Source organism: Ischnura elegans, chromosome 6, assembly GCF_921293095.1.
Source record: "Ischnura elegans chromosome 6, ioIscEleg1.1, whole genome shotgun sequence".
Classification (NCBI taxonomy): domain Eukaryota; kingdom Metazoa; phylum Arthropoda; class Insecta; order Odonata; family Coenagrionidae; genus Ischnura; species Ischnura elegans.
Genome location: NC_060251.1, coordinates 19,550,966 through 19,574,987, shown reverse-complemented (window position 1 = coordinate 19,574,987; position 24,022 = coordinate 19,550,966). Strand labels below are relative to the sequence as shown.

General features: G+C 38.2%; 1 protein-coding gene across 1 annotated transcript in view; it reads right to left on the bottom strand.

Annotated features, from left to right (window-relative positions):
• Window positions 1–4,872: 4,872 nt before the first annotated feature.
• LOC124160275 (tachykinin-like peptides receptor 99D) overlaps window positions 4,873–24,022 on the bottom strand; it is a 218,790-nt gene continuing 199,640 nt past the window's right edge. Inside the window, exons 4-9 of the mRNA XM_046536101.1 lie at window positions 20,319–20,960; window positions 16,529–16,744; window positions 15,638–15,788; window positions 10,018–10,214; window positions 7,764–7,906; window positions 4,873–6,930 (exon numbers count right to left, since the gene is read on the bottom strand). Of these exons, the coding sequence (XP_046392057.1) occupies window positions 6,638–6,930; window positions 7,764–7,906; window positions 10,018–10,214; window positions 15,638–15,788; window positions 16,529–16,744; window positions 20,319–20,911 (1,593 nt within the window). The 5' untranslated portion in view covers window positions 20,912–20,960 and the 3' untranslated portion in view covers window positions 4,873–6,637. The remainder of the gene's footprint in view (window positions 6,931–7,763; window positions 7,907–10,017; window positions 10,215–15,637; window positions 15,789–16,528; window positions 16,745–20,318; window positions 20,961–24,022) is intronic.

Here is a 24,022-nt window from a genome sequence, read left to right as displayed (position 1 = left end):
CATCCTTGCTGTCAAATTAAGATTTAATCGCAAGACACAATTTTGCTAACATTATATCTGTTGCAATTTATTCTTCTGAAAGAGAGCAGGATGTTCAAGACTCTGAAGCTTGGCAAATAACTCTCTGCTTCATTTTAAGTGATAACACTTAGTGGTAGAAGTTTTGAAACTTTGCTTTTAATATACAATATACAGTTAGTGTGTTATATGAACAAAGCATTATATACACAAATATGCAACATTTGAGAATGACAACTCCCAGCTTTTTCTGCTGGCTACATCAACTTGTACATTAGAAGCGTTTCATTTTTTCCCGTGTTCAATCAGCCGAGAACTTTTCTGTTGAGCTGGTTGATGGACTTCCTCTTTTTTCAACATTAAAAGCAATGTCACTTGATTCACTCATGACAAGTCATTGTTCGGTAGTACTTAAACATAGTTTTAAAGCTAAGGTCATCACACACTTTCAGACCATCCACTCTTCGACTGGGCAAAAGCACCCTATACAAATCGGAACATAACTCATCTGCACGTAGCAGAAACCAACGGTAATCGTTTCACTTTGATGATTGATTGGGTGCCATTTACACCCAAGAAATTTTAATCCATAGATACTTGAATGTATAAACAGTTAAACAGCATTCTTATTCATAGATCACATCCATATAAAAAAGAGTAGCAAGTTAAAAAAGATCTCATCAATTATACCCGTAAGATCTAACTTCTTTGTTTTTTTTAAAGAAGATGAAAATCTCTGTTAAATTGTCTTGATTAAACATTCTGGTAATGTAAGAAGAATTCTTATTTCACACAGGTATTACTTTTCATGTACACTTACATAGGGCAGGGCAAGACACTAAACAGTGAACATTATCATGGGATTTTTTCCTTAATGGACTTGATATTTTCAGTGTCCATCCCTGGTGCATAAGTGTGTTAAATAGTTTAGAGTTATGACATCAATAAGCAGGAAAATAACATCTGTTGAACGCACAATGTCTCTGCCCTTACTGGAGACATTTAAGGTCTTCCTAAGTAAATCCAATCCAAGAAATCGTTTTTTTTTCCATACTGATGCACAATATCACCTCAGAAAATATGCTTTCCTTCAATTCTGATTAGGGCATTCTAAAGAAATTGAAGTAAAGGTACAGTCAATCATCACATGGAAATCTTCCATTCATGCCAGTATGAATGGGAGTCATTATATAAAAAATACCTATGTTCTTATATTTAGATAATTCTGTTACAGTTCTTCTGCATTTATTCCAACAAACTTCTTATGCTTGTTTCCATGAGGAGAAAAATATCAGGTTCAAGTAATTTGTGCGACATTTTCAGTTGAATCTGTTAGATGTATGTGTATGGAAAAAATAGTTACTATTGCCACAGATTTAGGGTGGTGTGAAGATAAAATGGCATTTTGGGTAAAATCCTTATAGATATAAATGCTTTTGCAGCAAATTCATTCTCAGCCTACATTAACAAACAATGACATGCAGCACTTTTTAGTCATTTTTTAAAGTCATTTTAGTCAATTTAAGGAAATGAAATTGTATGGGAAGCATATTTTATTTCATCCATACAGACTCTGGGTCATTTCACATTGAGAACAGATTGATAGCTTGAGAGAAAAGTGGGTCAAGCTATGAGTGCCAATCTTCAAATGCTGTGTTCCCTCACCTTCCTGTTTGTGCTAGTATTTCTCTTAACGACTTCACTAAAGCTATCCATGTGATCGATAGTCATTTGAAGCACCTGAGTTGAAGTTTAATCAACTCAACATCAGTCAGGCTGGCATCCAAAGAAATTTCATTGCTGGCTAGTTCACTCTGCAAAATTTTTACAGTGGTTCAGAATGAAACACATTGTTTTTCCGCAGTTATATTAAAAGAAAACTCTTATCTGGCCGAGGCTTCTTCAGTATGATGAAGGATCATAAGTATATAGTCACATACAAAAGCACATCAGTGTATGTAAAAACCTCCAGAAGAGAGAATTGTTTGAACTTCTGGCGATCAAACATAGGAACATAATTTGAAGAAAGGGAGATTTGAAGATGCCCGAAGTTTTCACCCCTGGCATCAAATGATATCAGTGTGACTGTGTAAAGTGACTGCCTGATATCTGTTTGTTTACTTTGAGTGACTGCTAATACCTTTAGCTGCTTGAAGCCTGACGTCATACTTAGCATCAGCTGATTAAAAAATTTCTGTGTGGGTAGAGGTGTTCTTTTGGCAAAGAAATACAAAACAAGACAAAAACAGGCATTTGTTGAAGCAAGGAAAATTGGATGGAATGCTGACAAGTAAATGGGTAGGAATTCTCTTGCTATTATGATGAGGATTAAAACTTTCTCATCTAACAGATATTATGACAATGTGATTTAATGGTATTGTTTAGGAGGAAAGCCAATATGTCATTCCAACAATCATAAAAATTGTTATGGAAATCACTCTATCGGTACAAGAAATGATGACATATATGTTTGAACTATGGAGTAGCTTTTAAGGTAAAATATATTGGAGTTAAGTATGTAGGTATGCCAAAGTATAACATATTTCCCTCATTTTAATGCTATGGTCGATGAAACTCCTGTCCCCAAGTTTTAATTTGAGCCACTGCAATTCTACTTTAAAGTATCTTCTCTAAAAAACCAAAGGTAATGAGGAAGTGTATATTAAGGCAAGAGAAACGAATTCTTATTTGCATCATAGTCAATGAGAAGGGATTATTTTTCTAGGGCACATTATCTTGTAGTTGGTACTTAGTGGATAGGCATAGACCCCTTACACAGAGTTCACAGCGGTCATGGAAGTCCGGGAAATAAAAAGAGAGACTGGAATTCACCTGAATGTCAGCTATCCCAGCTAAGGAAACCTTTGTCAAAACTCTGCTGCCTACAAAAACTGAACTTCTTTTGTACAAAGGGCAGCAAGAAAAGTTTTCTTTCATGAAGTGTCACTGTTTACAAAAATTTATTTTTCTTACACTATAACCTCTCTTCAATTGTTGTTGACATTTTGGGGCTCTTTGTGAACCAAATAGCGTGTGCCTCATGTAAAGTATAGTAAAGCTGCAAAAACAGGCTAAGCCCAGTGAGAAATGGGTGGTGGAATCCACGTGGAACCCACGTGGAATCCACGTTGAGTGGTGGATATTTGGTGGTGGTGGATATTGAGTGGTTGGACCCACGTGGAATCCACGTTGATTTCAAGTGGATTTGTGGTGATTAGCATTAAATGTTATTTACATAACTTCTAATTTGTGGAACTTAACTCTCTGGTGACATTGCGTCATTTATCATCCTGAAACCACGCTAGTTATGTGAAAATGTATCGCATATTCTATTTTTATATAATTCGTGGAAAGGCAGCCATGAGAGCACATGAAAAATCGTAGACACATATATAGAAGGTTTAGATATAGAGTGGTTGAGGTTTTAATGGTTTTAGGACAGCACCTACTGCTGTTTTAATTTTTCCACCAAATTTCCACGTGGGTTCCACGTTGATTCCACGACCAAAAACACGTGGTATCCACGTTACATATCCATGTGGGTTCCACGTGGATTCCACCACCCATTTCTCACTGGGAGGAAAGTAACCATGAGTGCAGGAAACTTCTCCATGCATCTTGGTTGCTTTGGCATTGATATAAATTAAGGGAAATACATATTAAAAATGCAAATTAGAAATCAAGGAAAAGTTAATAAAATTGTAAATACATATAAAATGGGCATGAACTCTGATATATTTTTTAGCCATGCCTGTTATAAGGAAGACCTGTTTTATTCTTTTTTCATTATTTTTAGGCAGTTCATTTATAATGGTTTAATCAAGCAAAATGAAAAAATATGGGTGTCTTGAGGACTGAAAAAAATTAAAACCATGATAGATGGAAATTGGAAATGTGTTATATTCTGTCTTTGGAAAAAGATTTTAAAAATTGACTATCATAGTGTTATTTCACAATGGCAGACAGAATGGACAAGATAGTGTTAAGTTTTCCAACTCAGGACAGAAAGGGAAACATCCTAAGTCTGAGGTAAATAAGGCATCAAAATAGGAAATCTAAATGCATTGAAACAAGACAGTATAAAGGACTTTGATAAGAATCCTCATAAATATCACCCTTTTTTGATGTAGCAATTTTTGTCGTAATTTGGCTGGTTGTGGTGAGGTCACAGAAGAAGTAGCTGTGACTTCATGTTTCAAACCATAGGGTAATATCCTCCTTATGTGATTACATAACTGAAGACCTATGTAGGTACTCTATGGTTATCTTTGAAAGAAATGCTACCCTGATTCTATTTTTTTAATGAATAGTTTCAATGAGATCGCCATTATGTATGTGCATATTTGATTGAAAAAAACTATTTGTAGTTCGCTGAGGGGATTTTGAATTCTACAGAACAGTTTAGAGCAATTTGGCCTGTCTTTGGAATTATTTATGAAATTAGAAAATTTTTGTCCAACCCTATGCCATCTGCCATCAATTTTTAGAGCAATCCTTGGAAATAAATTTTTGTGACATTTTTAAGTCATTTTGCTTGAAGCAGGCTTTTACTAAAACTGTTTCAGCTATAACTATGAGACTATGAAACACTCATTAATGAACATGTGAGTGTATAATTTGAGATGTCAATGAAATGGTGGCCAAGCCCCAATTTATTTCTTTTATTTCTGGTTGCTAATGTTGTGACTGCATCTTCTAACCAATGTCCTAGATCACATTGCATAAGGTAAAATTCCCCTGGATCAGAATGCAACCACAGACATTTGGCCAGCCACTGGGCAGACCTCTCCACTATCTGGGTTTCTTCATTCCCATGAAAATTTTATTTGATTCTAGTATCAGGGGATTTTTTTAAATGGCAAGTAATGTAACTTTTGCTGCCTCTCACATATCAGGTTTGAAATATATCATAACGACCAGCATTTCAGCAGAATTATTTTCCTCAGTTGCAACATCAAATGCTGAAATGGACATCATAGATAAACTCACATTTATGGAGCAAAGATACAGTTCCTGATACTTCAGGAAACACTCCTATCTTCTTTCATGACCAATATGTATACCCTCACTACTCTTCACTGAGATTATAATAGTGAGGTAAAAGGCCGTCGCAAGTTGTAGGGATCTGGGTGTTCAAACCCTTCCTATAAATGCTCAGGAGATGTGTTATTAAATGTTTCAAATTAGGATATTCCAAGAGCTTCCCTATACATTTACCTCTTCTCCTTTAAAACGCAGCGTTTTCACAAAAAATATTTTTCAGGCTACACACTTGGTGGGACCAGGTTCATATCCCAAGGATGGTGGGAAAGGCTGATGTCACCCCATTCCTGCTTGAATTTTGTCTTTACTTTTCAGTGAAGCTCACCTTCCACCAGGTGGGGTGATAAGCCTCGGTCCCTCTGACACCTTCCATTGGGAGTAGACCAATGAAAATTAAACTCATTTGTGTTCCACACTCAATTTTTTAAGTATAGGATTGGTTTTCGACAATCTAAAGTGAATGAACTCAGTGCCAATCACATCAAAGCTTACTTTTCATGAACATATGTATCTTTTTTCCACCAAGTCAACTCATCAACAATTGATTGCGAGAGCAGACTAATGTCAACTCTTGCATTTCTCTCCGGTCTCCATTCTATATCCTTCCATCATGTCTTATATAGTCCAAGTTATCATTTTCCTCCTCCAATTACCAACAATACTCTTCATTGATCCTTTTCAAATTATGAAACTTTCCTAATGATGGAATGGTTCACTTGAAAAAATCTCATCACGCCATTGTTTCCTCTATTGACATTTTTTTTACTACCCTTGTCTTCTCATTAAGTTTCCTCTTCGTAATACCAGCACAATTTTTCACTGATTTCTCTCAATCTCTCCAAGCATAAATGACTGCTTAATTCAAGAAATAATTACCGATCGCATTCACTTCTTCACTAATTATAACCCTAGCCATCTCTTAAATATTCAAGAGACAAAGTTGTCGTCGCAGGTTGCTCCTCTAAATCAGCACTTCTCTCACTGACCTCTTTCACATGAATTAAATGCTTTAAGATAGTAAATGATTTATTCAAAAGCACTCACCTCATCACTGTCATGTCTTACCATTTTTTTTTTACAAAACTAAACACCCTCGTCTCCCCTAGCATCAACACGCAAGGGTGATAATGGAAGAGGAACTCCTTGTAGAGAGATCTGTTGAGTGTGACGCATCCAGGGGAGTGGGGCGGTTTGATTTTTTAAATCTTATCTCATCACTGTCTTCAATTACGACTTATATTGAAGACCTTACTTCCCTTATAGCAAAAATTCCCTGTTCAATCAGTCACTACCCCAAAATTCCAGCACCACTCCTCACTGTTCTCTTATCAATTCTCAGAATTCACGTAACTGTTTTAGTTTAAAAAAACCTCATGACCTCAAAATCTCCTCTTGACTTTTTTTTTACAAAACTAGGTACCCTAGTCTCCGCAGCATCAACACACGGGGTGCTTACGGGAGAAAGTTGTGGGAGGTGGGCGGGAGCGGGGGTTTTTCAGATCCACGTCTGCACTCGGGGGGGCTGGTGATGGTGGTGGTGGTGGCCGCCTCCTCCACCCCACCGCTCCCCCTGCTGTCAGGACAATCCCGTTGACGACCCCAGGGCATCTCGCCCCCCGCTGCCGTTGGATACTTCCAGCAGGGTGGAAGAAGACGGCCTGAGGTTATCGCTGCTGCTGACATCAGTGTTCCCATTGTTGCTCCTTTGCCACTTGGCCCCAAGGCGCACTCCCCCACCCGATGTGGTGGCCGAGAGGTACTGAGGCCGTCCTCCGCCACTGCTGTCCGCTGCCGAGTAGAGGACGTTCCGGTGTCTGCTGGAGAATGACTCGCCAGCACCCATGCTATGCAGAGGGATGTGCACTGAACCTACCAAGAGTTAAGTGAGCTCAGGGATGGAAGAATTAAGTTGAGCTGTATAAAGTAAATAAGCCCAAAGACAGGTAATTCAAATTCCAACTGAAGTGATATGAAAAAATGTTTCCGAAAGCAGTTTGTTTACAGGTTTAGGGCATCATCAACAGGCAGAAGAATGGGTGTTAACCTTATTGTTGAATAACATGGGTGTTGTTTATTAGGTTTGTAGCCCAACATTTTGTGGCCGTTGCTGGTCACTTTTTCTGAGGGAATAAGGATAGTTTATCGTGGATGGTATTTAATGGGTGGTAACCCATTCCCCTGCCAGCTGCTAAGCACTCTAAGCTTTGCTTTGAGAGGAAAATAGCCTTGATGATTAATATTATTTGATAATAATATAAAAAATTCCAGTTAACATTATGAACATATTAAGTATTCTTAAATTACCAGCCTTGAATTTGCTTAACATCAGGTTTGATGAAATAAATGAGAGTCTTATATATGATTTTACACTTTCCCGGCGAACAACTTTAGAAAAATCTTCTCGGCATACCGCGCGGGTTAGATTATTTAAGAGCGCCAACATTTCGGGTACCGACTCGCTACCCATTCTCACGGCTACTGAGAATGTAGCCGTGAGAATGGGTAGCGAGTCGGTACCTGAAACGTCGGCGCTCTTAAATAATCTAACCCGCGCTGTATCCCGAGAAGATTTTTCTAGAGAGTCTTATAATTTCCTACATATTTATGATAAGTATTACAAACTTTGGAAAAAGTTTGGCTGCATTTGCTGCTTGGTATAGGTGTTATGATCTACACCCCTATAAAAAATCATTTCAACTCACCGTTCCGCATGATTCGACATTGCGTTTCTGGTGATCCAGAGCAGCTGTATCTACTGGTGACCACTTCTCGCCTGGAGAGCATCTCCCTTCGGACGTTGATACATGGACAGCATGAGAAGAACTGCTTGAAGCCTCGACGGAAACTATGGATGGTAAAAGTTTAAAGTCTCAATAAAACTCACCCCAATGGAGAAATTCCATACTACTAGACTGTCTTGAATAGCTACTGCTTTAAAATTCATAGCAATCAACTTTACTCTTAAAGACATCCTTCACTTTGAACTTTAAGGTGAATTTTAAGAGATTCACTGTGGCAACAAGAGTCACATCAACAGTTGACAACAACAAAGAGAACAACAACAATTGGAGCTTCCCTGATGTGCTAATGAGGCAGGCAGTTAGCCAGTGGGACTTTGGGGGCTTCTGCCCTACTCTGAAAAATATTTCCTTTGTAGTGAATACCCATAATGAATCTGCTGTGGAGGCTGCCAGCTGAGGGGCAGCTATCCTCTGACACTCCATTTTTTGATATGGTTGCATTTGGCTATAACCAATGATGGACTTAACTTTCAGCATTATACAAACGAAATATATATGTAGCCAGCTAAAATAAAATGCATGCTTTTCGATACTTTGGAACTGATAGCAAAATTTAGGCATGTACAGGCAACCTATACACTGCTCCAGACCCCCAATACAAATTTCTGACTATGTGGCTGCAAAGGTGTCTTTCGGGCTTAAAAATTGGAATTTCAAATATCAAAACCAATGAAATGTATATGGAAGAAAACAATCAGCAGGAAAGAAAATTAAATTATAGCTGGTTAGCTAAAGCATGAATTTTAAATCCTGCTGATGAAATTCATTAAGTCTTCACAATAGCTAAACAACATGTAACAGATTTCTGTAAATCTGTGGCAGATTCCTGTAAAAATGAAAAAATTATTGACGACTTCAAGTGCTTTGCAGGTGAAGATGCAAAGTGAGAAATGTGAATTTTCTTCTCATGATGGAGGAATAAAAACATGTTCATAACTCCAACATTCAACCTTTCCAATGACCAGGGGCAGAGCTAGGAATAAAGGCTGGGGGGGTTTAGGTGCAACTAATACCGGGGTGTGTGGGGGTATGGAATACCCACCAGGATAATCGGTAGGTGGAGATTAATAAATTGCAGAATTTTAAGATAAACAGTCCAAAATGGTGAGTTTTGTAACGGCTTTTAGAGGAATATTTAATTAATCCTTACACTGTTCTATTAGTAATATTTAACCAATTTAGTAAAATGGATTAAACTTAAAAATTTCTCTGAGCTTTGGGGAGGGGAGGGGGGGTCAAAACCCCCCCTCGCTGCGCCACTGCCAATGACAACTCACCTTTACACCACAGCTTCAGATGAGATATATAGTCCGATATATAAGTATATACTAATTTTGATTGTACATAATAATATAACCACACTTTAATTTTGTGTGCATGAAATAAGCTTTTTTTCATTTTTTGCCTAAGTTACTCGACAACTGAATTAGTGATGATAGATTTTTCCTTCTGGCTAATCTCTGGCATGTATTACTATTCATGTGAAAACATGTTTATTTCTTAAGACTGTAGTTTTTATAGCCATCTTTATAAATGTGAATGATTTTCAAATTATGGTCTCATGTCGTTATTTTTCCTCAATATGCATGTTGCACCAAGAATAGAGTTGTAATTCTTGTTAAATTATCCCTTAAAGAATTCTATTAAATATTGAAATAATAACAATATCTAAGGAGGTGCTGAAAGTTAGGCCTCCGTTTTTTTAATCAGTCTGGATGTTTATTAGCGTGGCTGTAGGAAATCATTAGAAAAGGCTAAGCTGCTCAACTTATAAGCACCTTACTTGTTTCTTCCTTCCACATTACCTTAACTACTCATTATGTGCTGGCTGGGTCAGTCAGCGAGCTAGTGCAAAATATGATGCCATACAAATTGGGAAGTGAAAAATGTACTGATAATTTGCAGTCTTATACCTCTTTGATAAACGAGCTAGTGCAAAATATGATGCCATACAAATTGGGAAGTGAAAAATGTACTGATAATTTGCAGTCTTATACCTCTTTGATAGATACATATTAAAAATCCCAGCATTTAATTTTCTCAGGCGCACTATTTTATGTGAAATTTTAATTGCTTTGTGTCAAATTTCACGTAATCACAGTTTTTACTCAATGAACTAGGATAAAAAAAATAAAAATGAGGCTGCAAAACTCACCGAGAGTTCATCCAACAGTAGATGATGGGATTATACATTGAGTTGGACATTGCCAGCCAGTAGATGGCCAAATACACTTCCTGGATATATGATGAGCTGTTTATTTGCGGGAAGAGAGATGAGACGATGAAGTAGACATGGAACGGAAGCCAGCAGATGGCGAAAATACTCACCACTACTATCATCATCTTCACTACCTGTATGGGAGATAAAAATGAACATATATTAAAATTAAATATGGATTATGCAGTTATGATTATAGAAAACTAGCTGATTAACTTAACCACTTATCGTTTAGGGCAAATCTAATTTCAACCGCAGTAGTATGTTAGGATTTAATTAATTGTTTCAGGCCAGACTTTATGGAGTCTACTAAACATAAAGAAACTAAATACAACAAAAAGATCCAAAACCAGGGGGGAAAATTTTTGGAAAACAGGGGAATAAGTACATTTGTTAAGGAATATTTGGTAAATTCATGATTTTTCAATATTATGTTTTCTTTTATGAAAGAAAATAATTGTCCTTTTATATTTTGGGGGAGTCCGGACCCCCACTGGCTATGCCACTGTGCAAAGTTTAAGAAAGTTTTAATTTATGTGATTATACACTTGTACACATAACAAAAGGTTGAAATTGTGTTTCTGCAACATTTGGCAATATGGGCGGCCCCGCAAGGGTGCATGCCATGTATTCACCGCTGCCTCTATGCAGGGGTGGTTGGGGGCACTCAGCTGGGGCTCCATTTACCCAGGGGATTCGGGGGTCCTTCCCTTGAAAATTTTAGGAAGTTGCATACCTAGAGATGGCTTTTGACTCATAAAATTTTTTGATTTTTTCTCATTTGATTCTGGATCATAAAAAACAGATTAAAGTTTATGAAAATAGCAATTCCATAAGAAAAAATACAATTAAAAGTGATAATGTCACTTAATTTTATCAAATTTAATAATGTATAAGATGGTTCTATGACCTATTTAGTGAATTTGTTCCTTGAAACTACACTTAAGTCTTAAAAAAACCTATAAAATTACCACTTTGAATAACCCTTTCAAAAAAAGCATAAGGTTCTCTTTTATCTTGTGACATCTTTATTTTATTTGTTGTTTATATAAATCTTTACACTGAGCATGCTATAATAAAGCATTTTATGAAAACTTAGAATTTTATATATGCAAAAAGTTTTTGGTTCAAGTAACCTGAGTATTTTTTTATTGCACAATTCATACAGGCTTCACGTTAGAGGTGTGAGGTTTTGGGGTCCTCAGCGATTGCCAACCAACCGAAATGGCCAGACCACAATTGCAACCTTTTTATATCATATGCTTCCATGAGCGGTTGTAAGTTCACTCCACTGAAAAGCTGACCTATTCACAGGGCTGGGCAAGATAGAAGCCGAGGAGTATTTAAAAATCATAATTCAAAATACTGCTTCAAATGTATTTGAAATGCAAAATGTAGAATACCTTAGACTTGAGTATTTTAAAGAACGAACTACAAAATAGTACCTATTTTAAATACCTTTCAAATACAAATACATTTGTATGGAAACTAAGAGATCTTAAAAAAATATAACCTGCCTTGGCAAGTTAGGGTAGTAGCAACCGTGAATAAAACAATTCTAATGAAAACGAAGTAATCTCTGAAGCATAATTTTACAGAAGTATTATCCGAGCTACATCAAAAGTATTTCAGACATATATTTTTATTTTAGAGTGGGAAAATCCCATAAATCTGTATTTGAAATACAAAATATAAGATGCATTTAAGTCGTTTTTTATCAATTACAAGCTACAAATGTATCTCAAATACATATTTTAAAATACATGTATTTTAAATACTGCCCGGCCTATTCACTTCCGCAAAAATGACCAGCTCAAGCATAGTGTGCGGATTATACCCGAAAACTCAAAATACAGCTGTGATGACCAGCAGTGGCACAGCGAGGGGGGTTTTGGGGGATAAAACCCCCCCAGAACTCAGAGAATTTTATAAAGTTTAATCCATTTTATTTAACTGGACTGATATTACTTATAGTTGTGTATTACTAATATTGCAAGATTATAAAAATATCCCTCAGAAGGCCGTAAAACTTACCATTTTGAACCATTTATCTTAAATTTTTCCGGGGGAGGGCCCCCGCACCTCCTGCTTCCCCTGGTGGGTATTCCACACGCCCTAACTCCCCAGTATTAGTTGTGCCTAAAAACCCCCCCTAGCCTCAATTCCTAGCTGCACCCCTGATGACCAGTGAGAACTTTCACTAAGAAATAAAATTCTTGGCTATCGCGATACCAAGGTAAAATAATTGGAAAAAAATAACCGAACCACGATCACATCATCGATACCATGACCAATGGATATTGACAGTACCTAAATCACTAAAACCAGTCAGAGAAACAACTGGGGATAACTGAGGTACTAATCGCACTTTACATTCGTTACTGGCTTAAATTCATCAGTCATGATCTAAAATAATATTTTAATATATTAATATTTTATATATAAACACTGTTTTTAAGTTTCATTTTAAAAATATACTTGTCTACCATCACTTTTCATTAATATTTTAATGAGAAAAAGGTGAAAAAAAAACAAAAAAAAAAGTTGTCAGTGGGGCTCGATCTGGTGACCTCCATATTGACAAATTCTTAATTTGTTTTCAGTGATAAAAATTGAAAATGAAATAAGAAATGAAAGGGGTGAGGGCGACGTTGTTCCACAAGCTGTGAATTTCCTGGAGTGCGTCCCCGTGGGTGCCGGAAGTCTTCAGGGAACTCCCACCAGCCTGAATTCCTCCGACATCCACTGGGCCGCCGAACCAAGACCACGCCGCCCCCAAACAATAACGGCGAAAAATAAGGTATATAAGCACCGATCCTACCGGTAACCATGGTAATCCTTCGAGTAAAAGGCCCGGTCACTAGGCTGGTCTTTTCGCGCAAAATTTACTTCACCAATCTATGATGTGGACGAGAATGTCCGGAAAGAGATTAACAAATTAAGATAATCTAATTTCGATATTTACGTCACAAATTTGGCGTGTATCTCATGTTCGTATAAAATTTCATATTGCTGAAGCAAATCAATTATATGGCTCCATAGTGATGGACCATTGTTGCCCACTTGAGGTCCAGTAATTAGAGTAATTTCATTATGGTGCTTCAGTTCTTAATTACGCTGCGGTTACTTCTGGATTCTGAAATGTAATGCAAAAATAAACGCCGAAAAAACCAGGACATGCGTAAGAAAATTGGACGGACTGCCCATTATTTTCCTTTTATCGTTACGTATTTCTCGTTAAAAACGGCGTCACATCAATGCGTTCACCTATTACATTTTTCAGCTTTTTGGCTGTGCCTCGAATTTAAAAATACATATGAGAAATAGCCGAAAATAGCTTTCTCAGGTGGAGGTCAGGTGAAAGTCTTCTCCGATTTTTCTATGCCTTATTACCCTCCCTGTTACGTTTCTCCGAGTAGTACACGGTACTTCAACTTTTATTCGTCCTTCGCTATGTTTCCGCTACTGATAAGCCTGCCTCCAACAAGCTGACTACTTTTCCCCCTTTCGTCTGCTGACAAAGGCATTTGAAATCAAGATGGGAACATATCCTTCTCGGTCGAAAGAAAAACGCGTTTTGGCAATGCGCTCTTCAGCCCTTCCGGAAAAGCTAAAACTTCTTCTAAATCAACTGCATTCAAATACTGTATGGGCCCAATGGGCCACGTATGCGTAAAAATCGATGAAATTTTAGCCGTACGGATCATAACTTACCCTCATTACCCTTATTTTGACAGTTTTCGCGAAATCGTATGACAAATTAAGGGTGTTTGTATTTAGACGCCTCTCGCTAACTAATTATTTAAAATTTTTCGAATTTTTTTTCGCCTATCCTTATATACCCGATATGATCTCACCATCTATTTGGGCTGGGTGAAAATAGCGATTTTTAGGCATTATTACGGGAATTATTTCCCTCTATAGGATCATTGAGACATTTAGAAAGGGAAAATATGTGGTTAAGTAGTTGATTTACAGCAAATTCGGCTTGCACAAGGCGAAATGTGAAGTCATGTCACTCGCAGCCAGTCGAACAGTTTAGCTTCGACCCACACACCGAGTACGAGTTATGGTTGAATGAAGTAGAGGCTAAGCCTACCGCTATTAGATGCATGGGGCACCCATATTTTTACCACTAACAGGAGAACGGTGAACGCAAAGTCATTTTTAAGCTTGTTGTTTTAACCTCTCTACATGCATGTCAAACGTAATGGGTCGAAACTACTCCCTCTTATTCCCCTCCACTCAACTTCTGGGATCGAAATTTAACTAAGAGCGGCGGGGTTTCGATTAATTTAGTTTCATTCCTGGGAGTAAAGTTTCGTCCCGGGTCGAAACTAAACTCCTTGATGATTTTAATTTCGTGTGGGAACGAAACTAAACCCAGGACTCGTATTTTCGTTTCCCTCCGGGTCGAAATGAAACATTTTCGTTTAGTTTCACTTGCCATCCATGCTTCCAGGTTGTCCTCAGCTTTGCTACGGCAGTTTCACCGGCGTTGCAAACCTCGTTACGACAGGCGTCTGCTGCAGCGCCGGCGAAACTGTCGTAGGGGAAATGAATCGACGCGGTGGACAACCCGGAAACCTATATGTGCCTACTGCACCACTCCGCGAAAGCCTCCATTAAATTTCGAATTTCTCTCTTGCCAAACTGAGTGTCGCGGGTTCGAGTCCAGCCTGAGTAGGTTACCTTTAAATTGGGCATGTTTTTTGCACTCGTCCATTATTACTTACTGTAAAGGTCAAATAGTGCTGTTTTCGAGGTAACGGATATAAATTAATAAATTATTTATACTGTATAGATACCTTTTTCTCAAATTATACGCAACCAAACTCTACAAATTAGGTACCAAAATGCACAGAATTTATCAGAGAACATGCGACGACATATCTTACTTCCTAAATATTGCTATTATTTCCTAAAATTGGTTTTTAAAAATAAAAAAAATCGAAAAAAAAATATCGATTCCTGCAAGATTGTCCTCATCCCAAGAATACAGTTAACGCCGTCGGATCCCACCATGCCTTTTAATTTGACTCGCAGACAATTTCCCATTAAGGTTTCCTATGCGATGACTATTAACAAGGCTCAGGGTCAAACTTTGCAAAGAGCTGGCTTATTCCTGCCTGACCCAGTATTCTTTAATGGTCAACTTTATGTAGCATTCTCTAGGGTAAGATCTTTTCAAAATATTTTTGTAAATATTAAGGAAAACGCAAAACAAGTATTAACAGAGGATTGTGCAATTTCTTCCAATGTTGTGTTTAAAGAAGTCCTCTGACCTCAATTTGTGCATGAACATTCCAATTAAATTTGTACATAAGACCCTGCCTTTTTTTCTACATTTTAAAATTAGAAACGCGCCTATCCCTCTGTGGACCTGCATTGAAAAGAGCGGGGGAAGCCCGCTGGGAGCGGGCGAACCACGCTCGTAAATAAATTAATTAATAAATAAAAAAGAAGAAGAGTAATATTAAAGAAACTTCAGAGGTAAGTGTCATTATTGGAACGGGAGGTAGTGAAGAGGAGTATTTTTGTTCTGCATCTCTCTTACCCTTCTCTTGGATTTGATGTTCTCCAGTTGCCTCTGCGTGCACTCGCCGATACTTTGGCTGCCCCACAATTCCACTCCCACGCGGACGTAAGTGTAGGACATTGAGCCGATTGGCAGGAAGTAAGTGAGCACCATGAATATCACGTTGTATCTGTCAAGGGAAAGAAGAAAATTATTATTCATCAACCCTTTGCGGTCCGACGTCGAGTTGAGCTCAACCAAAGCGATAAAGTCTTAAACTGAACTGAAGTCAAAGAATAAACTCTTAAACTGAACATTCGAATATTACGAAACATGTAATATTACGAAAAGTGGATTTTTACTTTGAAGGATAAAATGAGAACATTTATGAGGTCAGCCCGAGTGTATCTGATAATTGTGAATATAATTTAAGGAGTGAGTCAATCACTGTAACAAACAGACCAAGATTAACTTAATATTATTTGGAATCCATTGGTCGTACCCAGCGAGAGGCAGGAGGGGGCAGCTTCCCCCCCAGAAACAAAAATCGCAAATGTCTTTAAGGAAAATAATATTTTTTCAAGCAAATAATTTTAAAAACTAATAATGAGCTTTTTTTTACAGGTTCCTTTAAATTTTGATTTCATTCACCTTTTCCATGCTTAAATCTTACCTACAACTTGAATAACCATGGCTTGCCACCCCCTTGTTTTGATCCTGGTCCTTGGTCCAAATGAATTTTTGGAGCTGGAATGCGCCCGAAAATGTCGTACTTCAAAAATGAGTCTACGCGGCATTAACCCGAAAAAAATATCAATTAGACCATCTCGTAAGCCTCCGTAGCAAAGATAAGATCTCATAGGAGGTCATCGAGTGGACACGCTTTGGGAGCGAGATCAACTCTCTGTGTTTCTACGTGTTGTTACTTACACGTATTCTTGGAAGCTGGCTGACGAGGGTCCGTCTGGCCACTCGGCGTAGCAGATGACGCGGTACTCGCCGTTGGGGAAGTGGTGCACGTACGTGGTGAAGAAGAGCAGCATCGGCATGGAGAGGGCGGTGCCCACGGCCCAGATGCCCAGGGCGATGCACAGCGTGGTCCGGCGGCCCATCCGAGGCCTCAATGGACTCATTATGGCCACGTACCTGCGAGGGTGAATAGGACGAATATTACAAAAGAGGATCCTCAAGTCGCTCTCGAAATGTGTTTCAACCCACCGCGCACTTAAATGGGTTTACAAAAGTCGCCACTGGCGTCGCTGACGGACACAGTGATCCGAGTTTCACGGGGAAATACTGAATGAGTGATTCAGTTAGTGTGTGATCGGAAGTGGGCTTTACAATTTATAGTTCACTATACATTTATACAACTTCGAAAAGACGCGAGCATAAGGGTGCAGTGGTGTTGCCAGTCCTGAAACTTTCTTCGATGTATCCATAAAAGTGTATCCATCGCCAAAACCTGTGACGGTTGCTACGGTCGTGCGTTTCGCTGAAATTTTGAGGTCATTTTCCATGTTATTCAGAATTAATAACGTTAGTTAAATAAAAAACTTTGTCGCATCCCAACAATTTATGTTAAGGTATGACCAGTTTCCACGCAACGGCGTAATGAGGTACCCGAGTTTGACCGTGGGTCGACGCCGCTGCGTCGAAACTAGTCGTACCGTAATAAAAGTGATGGAATACAAAAAGATTTTTTTTATTTCATTGACGTTAAAATGAATTTCCACATTATTGAGTGTTTCGCATTGACAAAATAGATAATGTATTGATAGGTAAATAAATTGAAATGTTCAAGTAAATAATATTCTAGTACAAGAAAAGAGAGAGAAAGAAGAAGTAAAACAAATCATGTGACCTTTAAAAGCTATATTTCTGTTCTAAATATTTTATATATAAGTTTATATATAGAAAATGTATAATTTTTCTCGAGCTGTATTGCTTTAAAGTTATTTTTCTCATAAGGTAGAAATGCGAAAATGATAATAATCGCTGGAAGTTCACTATTTTCGGCTTTGAAGGAATCCGAGTAGGGGATTTTGAATACGTTTTTAAATACTCGAATATGATTATGGTCTTACATTCGTGGAATCGAGTGGAAATATCAGGAGTGTGACTACAAAAGTTGCAAATATTATTGGTGGGAAAAAATCACAGGTGATAAGATATGACTGGTATTATGAAGAAGAAGCGAGAAAGGAGCAGTTAACAAGCAAATGATGTACTGTGGTCTAATCGTCGACGAACCTTTGATCATACGACTCCAAAGAATGCTACCGGTTAGCTTATGTAAAAATTTAGTACAAAGGACATTCAAGATAAATCAATGATAACGAAGCGCTGACACTTGGTGATTACACATCAATTAATCATGTCACGATTCAGTTTTTGATGTCGGGCTTCATCAACTGATTAATAATACGGCACATGAAATGGAAATTATGATTGTAATTGACATAAATCAATGAGAAATCCCAAACTCCCAGTGTTTTATTAAATAGCTTAATTCATCCCATTAATTTTAATCGGAATCTGAAATCAAATTAAGTTTATTTGCAGTAAAAATTGACGGGTCAAGATTAAAGGATTAATCTATCCGAAACTGCGTTATTCAGTTAGAAAACAGGTAGGAAATATTCGAAAAATAGCAACGTCAGCTCACTCAACCAGAGAAAACAAACAAAAATTACCCAGGATGTGTACAACAAAAAATCACATTAAGCGAAGGATTTTTCAAATAAGTCAACGAAACGTAAAGGAATGAGTTGCTTGTGATGTTTTTTTTCCGATATGTACCGCATACTTATTCGGTGTGCACGTTTCGTGACCGTTGCTGGTGCTTTTTTCTTAGGGAATGAGCACATTCTCTCTGTGGAGGGTGTTTATATGGATGAAAAGGGTAGGAGTGAAGGGGTTTTCATTTTATTTATCACAATTTCAGACAAGAATCCCGCGTATGGCTGACTTTTGAACTGAATAATAATAATGTTTATTGACGGGAGAATTACCCAATTACAAAAATGTACAATTAGAAAAAAAGGAAATTTTTAAGCTCTTGATCATACAGGATATGATCGTATAAACTTTCTGCAAAAAAACACACAGTTGGTAGATAGAAAAAATAAACAAAGGTATTTTAATATAAATAATAAATATAAAAATAACTTCTAAGACAGAGGTAAATTTATTTAATTAAAGTTTACCGGGACTAGCCACGGTGATAACTTTACGGAAGTCACCCGCATGCTCAAATTGTGTGAGAAATCCACAGATAAAAAAAATCATTCGCCTTGATCGGGATACGAACCCGGATCCCTCGATTTCCGGTCGAGTTCTTAAGCCAGTTAAGTTACCGAGGGGTCGCTCTCTCCCGTGGAAATTTGTGGATTATACCGGACAAGGCGAATGATTTTTTCTCTGTGGTTTTTCTAACAAAATGTAAATGTAATGATTTGTAATGTAATGAAATGAATTTTTAAGCCACTATCCCTGTTGAAATTCTGGTCGCATTTCTTTATCTCCCACGCCTCGCGGATTAACCGGGATTTTAAATTCGTTACCTTGGAGATTACGTATTTTTTCAGTGTCACAAAGAATAGTAAATGTTCTCCACAAAAATGACTTAAAAATCATTTTTAAGTCACACATAATACTCGGAAATCTCCTGAGCGTGACGGACCTAACTCCGTTCCAAGTAAAACGATTGCACCAGATACTCTGCCAAGATTGCTTTAAGAAATGCATCGGCGAAACCGGACGCTCCATAAAAACAAGGATAGAAGACCACAAGCGTACCATTTGACTGGCATAACCTTTGAAGTCGGCGGTGATGGGGCATGTAGCCACGGAACTCGCGATTGACTTCCAAAATCCTAAAGTAACAAATCTGATCGACGGTCACAGATCTTAATGGTAACAAGTGTCAAAATAGTACCAAACCAACAAAATTTTCTGTTCTATTTTCCCATGTGTTGTACAATGCAAACCTGAGTCAGAAGTATGTTTTTTTATAGAATTTTATTAGTGAGCGTGAAAAAATGGTAGAAAAACTTTATTCTTTCTTAAAAAAATTAGTTGCGAACGGTTTAGACTCATATGGTCACCTTCAGGCAAAACTTAAGAAGATTTTCACAAATACTAAGGCAGAAAAGGGGTGTGGGAAAAATAATGGAGGCGGGAAAAGAGTGGAGGAAGTCGGGCGAATATTGGTGGATCGTTAGAGGAGGGGTGAGTGAGTTAGGAGGTTGAGTGGGAGGTCTGGAAAACAAAGTTGTCGCTTTTATTTATTTAAAATGCTAAGAAGAGAAACCTCATGAAAATCTTAACACGAAGACGGAACAACTTTACAGGCCATATCTTGAGACATGATGGCCTCATGAAGACAATCGTCCAGGGATAAGGGGGTAGCAAGAACGGAAAAGGAGACCTCGAATGAAATAAATGGAAAAGTTAAAGAAAGATGTGAAAGAGACGAAATATGTAGGTTTGACGAGATTAGCTGATAATATAATTGAGCGAAGCGCTACGTCATATCAATCTTAGCATCATTGACCAGTGATGATGAAGTACATATATTCCACAGTTTCGCCAGATACCGTCACTACCAATTGAAAGTTGATTTTATTAGTCATGTTTTTGACAAAATTCCACTAAGTTACGCTTTGAACAATTCATTCTATCAACATCTAGGGATGCTTATGGCAGGAAGAAAACTCACCGGTCGATGGAGATGGCCATGAGTGTGAAGACGGAGGCGCAGATGGAGAGAACGGCCACGAACTGGCTCACCTTGCAGTAGAGCGTGCCGAACGGCCAGTCCGAGTTGAGCATGTACGTGTAGTTGAAGGTGACGTTGAGCGTGGACACGATCGTGTCCGCCACGGACAGGTTGACGAGGAAGTAGTTGGTGACAGTGCGCATGCGCTTGTGTGCCAGCACGATCCAGATGACGATAACGTTGCCTCCCGTGGCCACCACAACCATGACGGCGAACAAGAGCGTCCAGATGACCTGTCGCCACCACGGAAGGATAAACTGATTTCCCTCGTCTATTTCGCCACCAGTCGTGTCGTTCACTTCCTCTCCGCCTCCGCCCGCCGTTTCGCTTTTGTTCCAGCATTGCACGGAGACGTTGGCACCAGCAGCGGCCCCCACAGCCCTCGAAGACGGCCCGCCGAGGTCCAGCGACACGTTGGCCAGCCCCGTGGGCAAAAGGAAGGGCTCGAGGTCGAAGGCCGCGGATAGGGCGTCCTCGGCGAACCATGACGACGGATCAACAACTGCCTCCGCGAACAGCATCCCCTCGTGCATGCCTCCTGGTGGTGGCCGATGGAAGTGGAGAGCTCAATGGTCACAGGTGCTGCAGAAGACAGAAAATGTTGTATAAGGATCAGTGTCGGATGCAGAAAAAACTCAATGGGGGCGCAAAATATATCCTGAGCTACCTTTAATTTTATTGCAATAAAAAAATTACCTAGTCACATGCAAAGTTTAACCCTCCGTTGGTTGCGTGGCGTCTACCAGATGCCAGGCCATTTTCTTCTCTTTGCCCACATCGTATTTTCATAGTTAGGAAACTCATATTCCTTGTATCTTATTATTTTATGATTCCAAAATAGTCACCAATATGATTATATGTTTTGTCACATTTATGGAATACATTTTTATACTTATTTGTTTTTTGGAATCTGGTAGATGCCACGTGACAACTTGAGTCACATATACTCATTGAGTCACATATACGTCACATATACTCATTGAGTCACATATACACATTGAGTCACGTATACGTCACATATACACATCGAGTCTCATATACGTCACATATACACATTGAGTCACATATGCGTCACATATACACTATACGTTACACACATACGCTTTGGTAAGGATACAGCCAAGGACTTGGCAAGATTATTGAGTAAAAAATTACTTTCCAACTACGGAGACCTTGGGTTGGTAAGAATTTCGGTTTCTGAAGATGAATACGCAAAATTTTCAAAATATATACGTGATATTCATCGAAATTTTTTTTAAATACGCTTATATTTAAACTAGCAACTATTTAAAGCATAAAAGTTTTGTATGTATGTCTTACTGCTGCGAATTCTTTATTGTAATCAACTTCACACCTGGGTAAATCTTTAATTGCGAAGAATTTGCAACTGTTTTCACATAATTTGAGTGAAATTTGGCGTATAATACACCGCTTTACCCTCTGCTACATGCGTTTATGGTGGCTTATTACATTGATGTAGATGCATAACATTAACTGTAAACATACACATAACATTTTTTTTGGTTGCATCGAATAATAACTTTCTAATCTGATAGGAGATATTTTGGTTCAAGTTCAACTGTACGTGCTATCAATACAAAATGTCTCTAAAATCAATAAATCCCCCGCAGTAAAATTATTTGTTAGGTTATTAGAAAAATCCGTACTGTGAAACTTTGGAAAATATTTTATTTAATTATTTGCATGTACGGTCCAAATTAAACATGCTGATGTAATTTCTATGAAAGAAAAACTGTAAGAAACTTCAAAATAAGTAGTATTAAGTCTTTTTAATAATAACAATATCTCAATAATTGTTATGCATAAATTTGTTGTTCATTCATAAAATTAAGTATTCAATGAATGATATATTGTTGTTAAAACAGTCATTTCTACTTTTATGCATTTTGTTTAACCATTCCAAAATGGTGTCTGTGAGACGCCACGCGGCTAATAGCGATCCAATATGTGACACGACTGACGGAGGGTTAAGAAAGTTTTACTTAAACCGATTACACACACATACAAGACAATGCCATCTCATGATATAAAAAAGTTACAATTGTGATTCCACGATGTTCGGCAATTCGGGCGGCCCCACAAGGAGGGCTGCGCCCCATTTCGTGTCCGCCACTGGTAAGGATACAGCCGGAGACTTGGCAGTATTATTGAGTAAACAATTAATTTCCCACAAAGGAGACCATGGGATAATAAGAATGTCGGTTGATGAAGGTGAATACGCAAAAGAGCCCATGCAAGTAAAAGAAATGGCTTGGAATGGGGAGAAGTGGAGGGATGAAGTATGCCCATCATATGGATGTATTACTATGTATTTCTCCACATGCGATTGGACACGAGCATTAGGATACATTCGTGTAGACAGTTTCGCAACTGTCTTTGATGGATATGCAAAAGTGTGTCCATCGCCAAAGCCTGTGAGGGCTGCTGCTTGTCACAATCGCGTGTTTCGCTGAAATTTTGAGGTCATTTTCCATGTAATTCAGAATTAATAACGTTAATTAAATAAAAACTTTGTCGTATCCCAACAATTTATGTTAAGGTATGACTAGTTTCCACGCAACGGCGTAATGAGGTACCCGAGTTTGACCGTGGGTCGACGCCGCTGCGTCGAAACTAGTCGTACCGTAATAAAAGTGATGGAATACAAAAAGGTTTTTTTTATTTCATTGACGTTAAAATGAATTTCCACATTATTGAGTGTTTCGCATTGACAAAATAGATAATGTATTGAAATGTATGTTTCGCTGAAATTTTGAGGTCGCACTCCATTTTATCTAGAATAAATGTATGCTTATGAAAATAGGAAGTTCACGTATATAAACGTAGTTGCCCTCTTATGTAATAAAAAGGCGCGAAAAGCCCGCCAAATTGAAGTGGGTCAGCAAGTAGGCCTTAGACGAGCCATTTCCATATGCCAGGTTTTGAAAGGCTTATTGCTACCAAAAAAGCTAAAATACAAACTGACAACCAAATTTGAATTAAAAAAGAGCGAAGCGTGAAGTACTATCCCCATCAGAGAAGAACGGGATAAAAAATAAAGGAAATGGGATACTTAAGCTTCACGAGAATAATCCTGCATTTTATTTTTTCGCCGTTATTTTAGAAAAAAGTTCTTGCAACATCTACGATGCGTTATGATTTATATGAAGCATTTTGCGAATCACGCCGTGTATCCATCCTCCTTCCAAACGAAACTTTCTATTTCAATTCACCGTAAGGACTGTTCACAGTAAGGCCGATTCACAGTGACTAGCTAGGTATTTGACTTGACTAGCTATTTATTTCACCTGGACCAGGCGAGGCCACAATGCGACCCCCTATTCCCCTGGACCAAAGTGAGTGAGGCTCCCTTCATTCAAAAATCTTCATTCCACCCCCTTCCCCGCTTACCTCCTATCTCTTAACCACGACTATCATGCATTGCAGGTCTTTCTTCTTACTCTCTGTCCATCTCACCTACTCTATTCTCCTCGAATTCGATTGGGGCAATCAACTAAATACAGGGTACCCAAATACGCAGTGCTGGGCCACGCAATCGACCATAAGAAAACAAAATAAATTATATCAGAGACTCGTCAGAGAAGCCATGGACATAAAAAAGAATAAGAAGAACAGTTTTAACA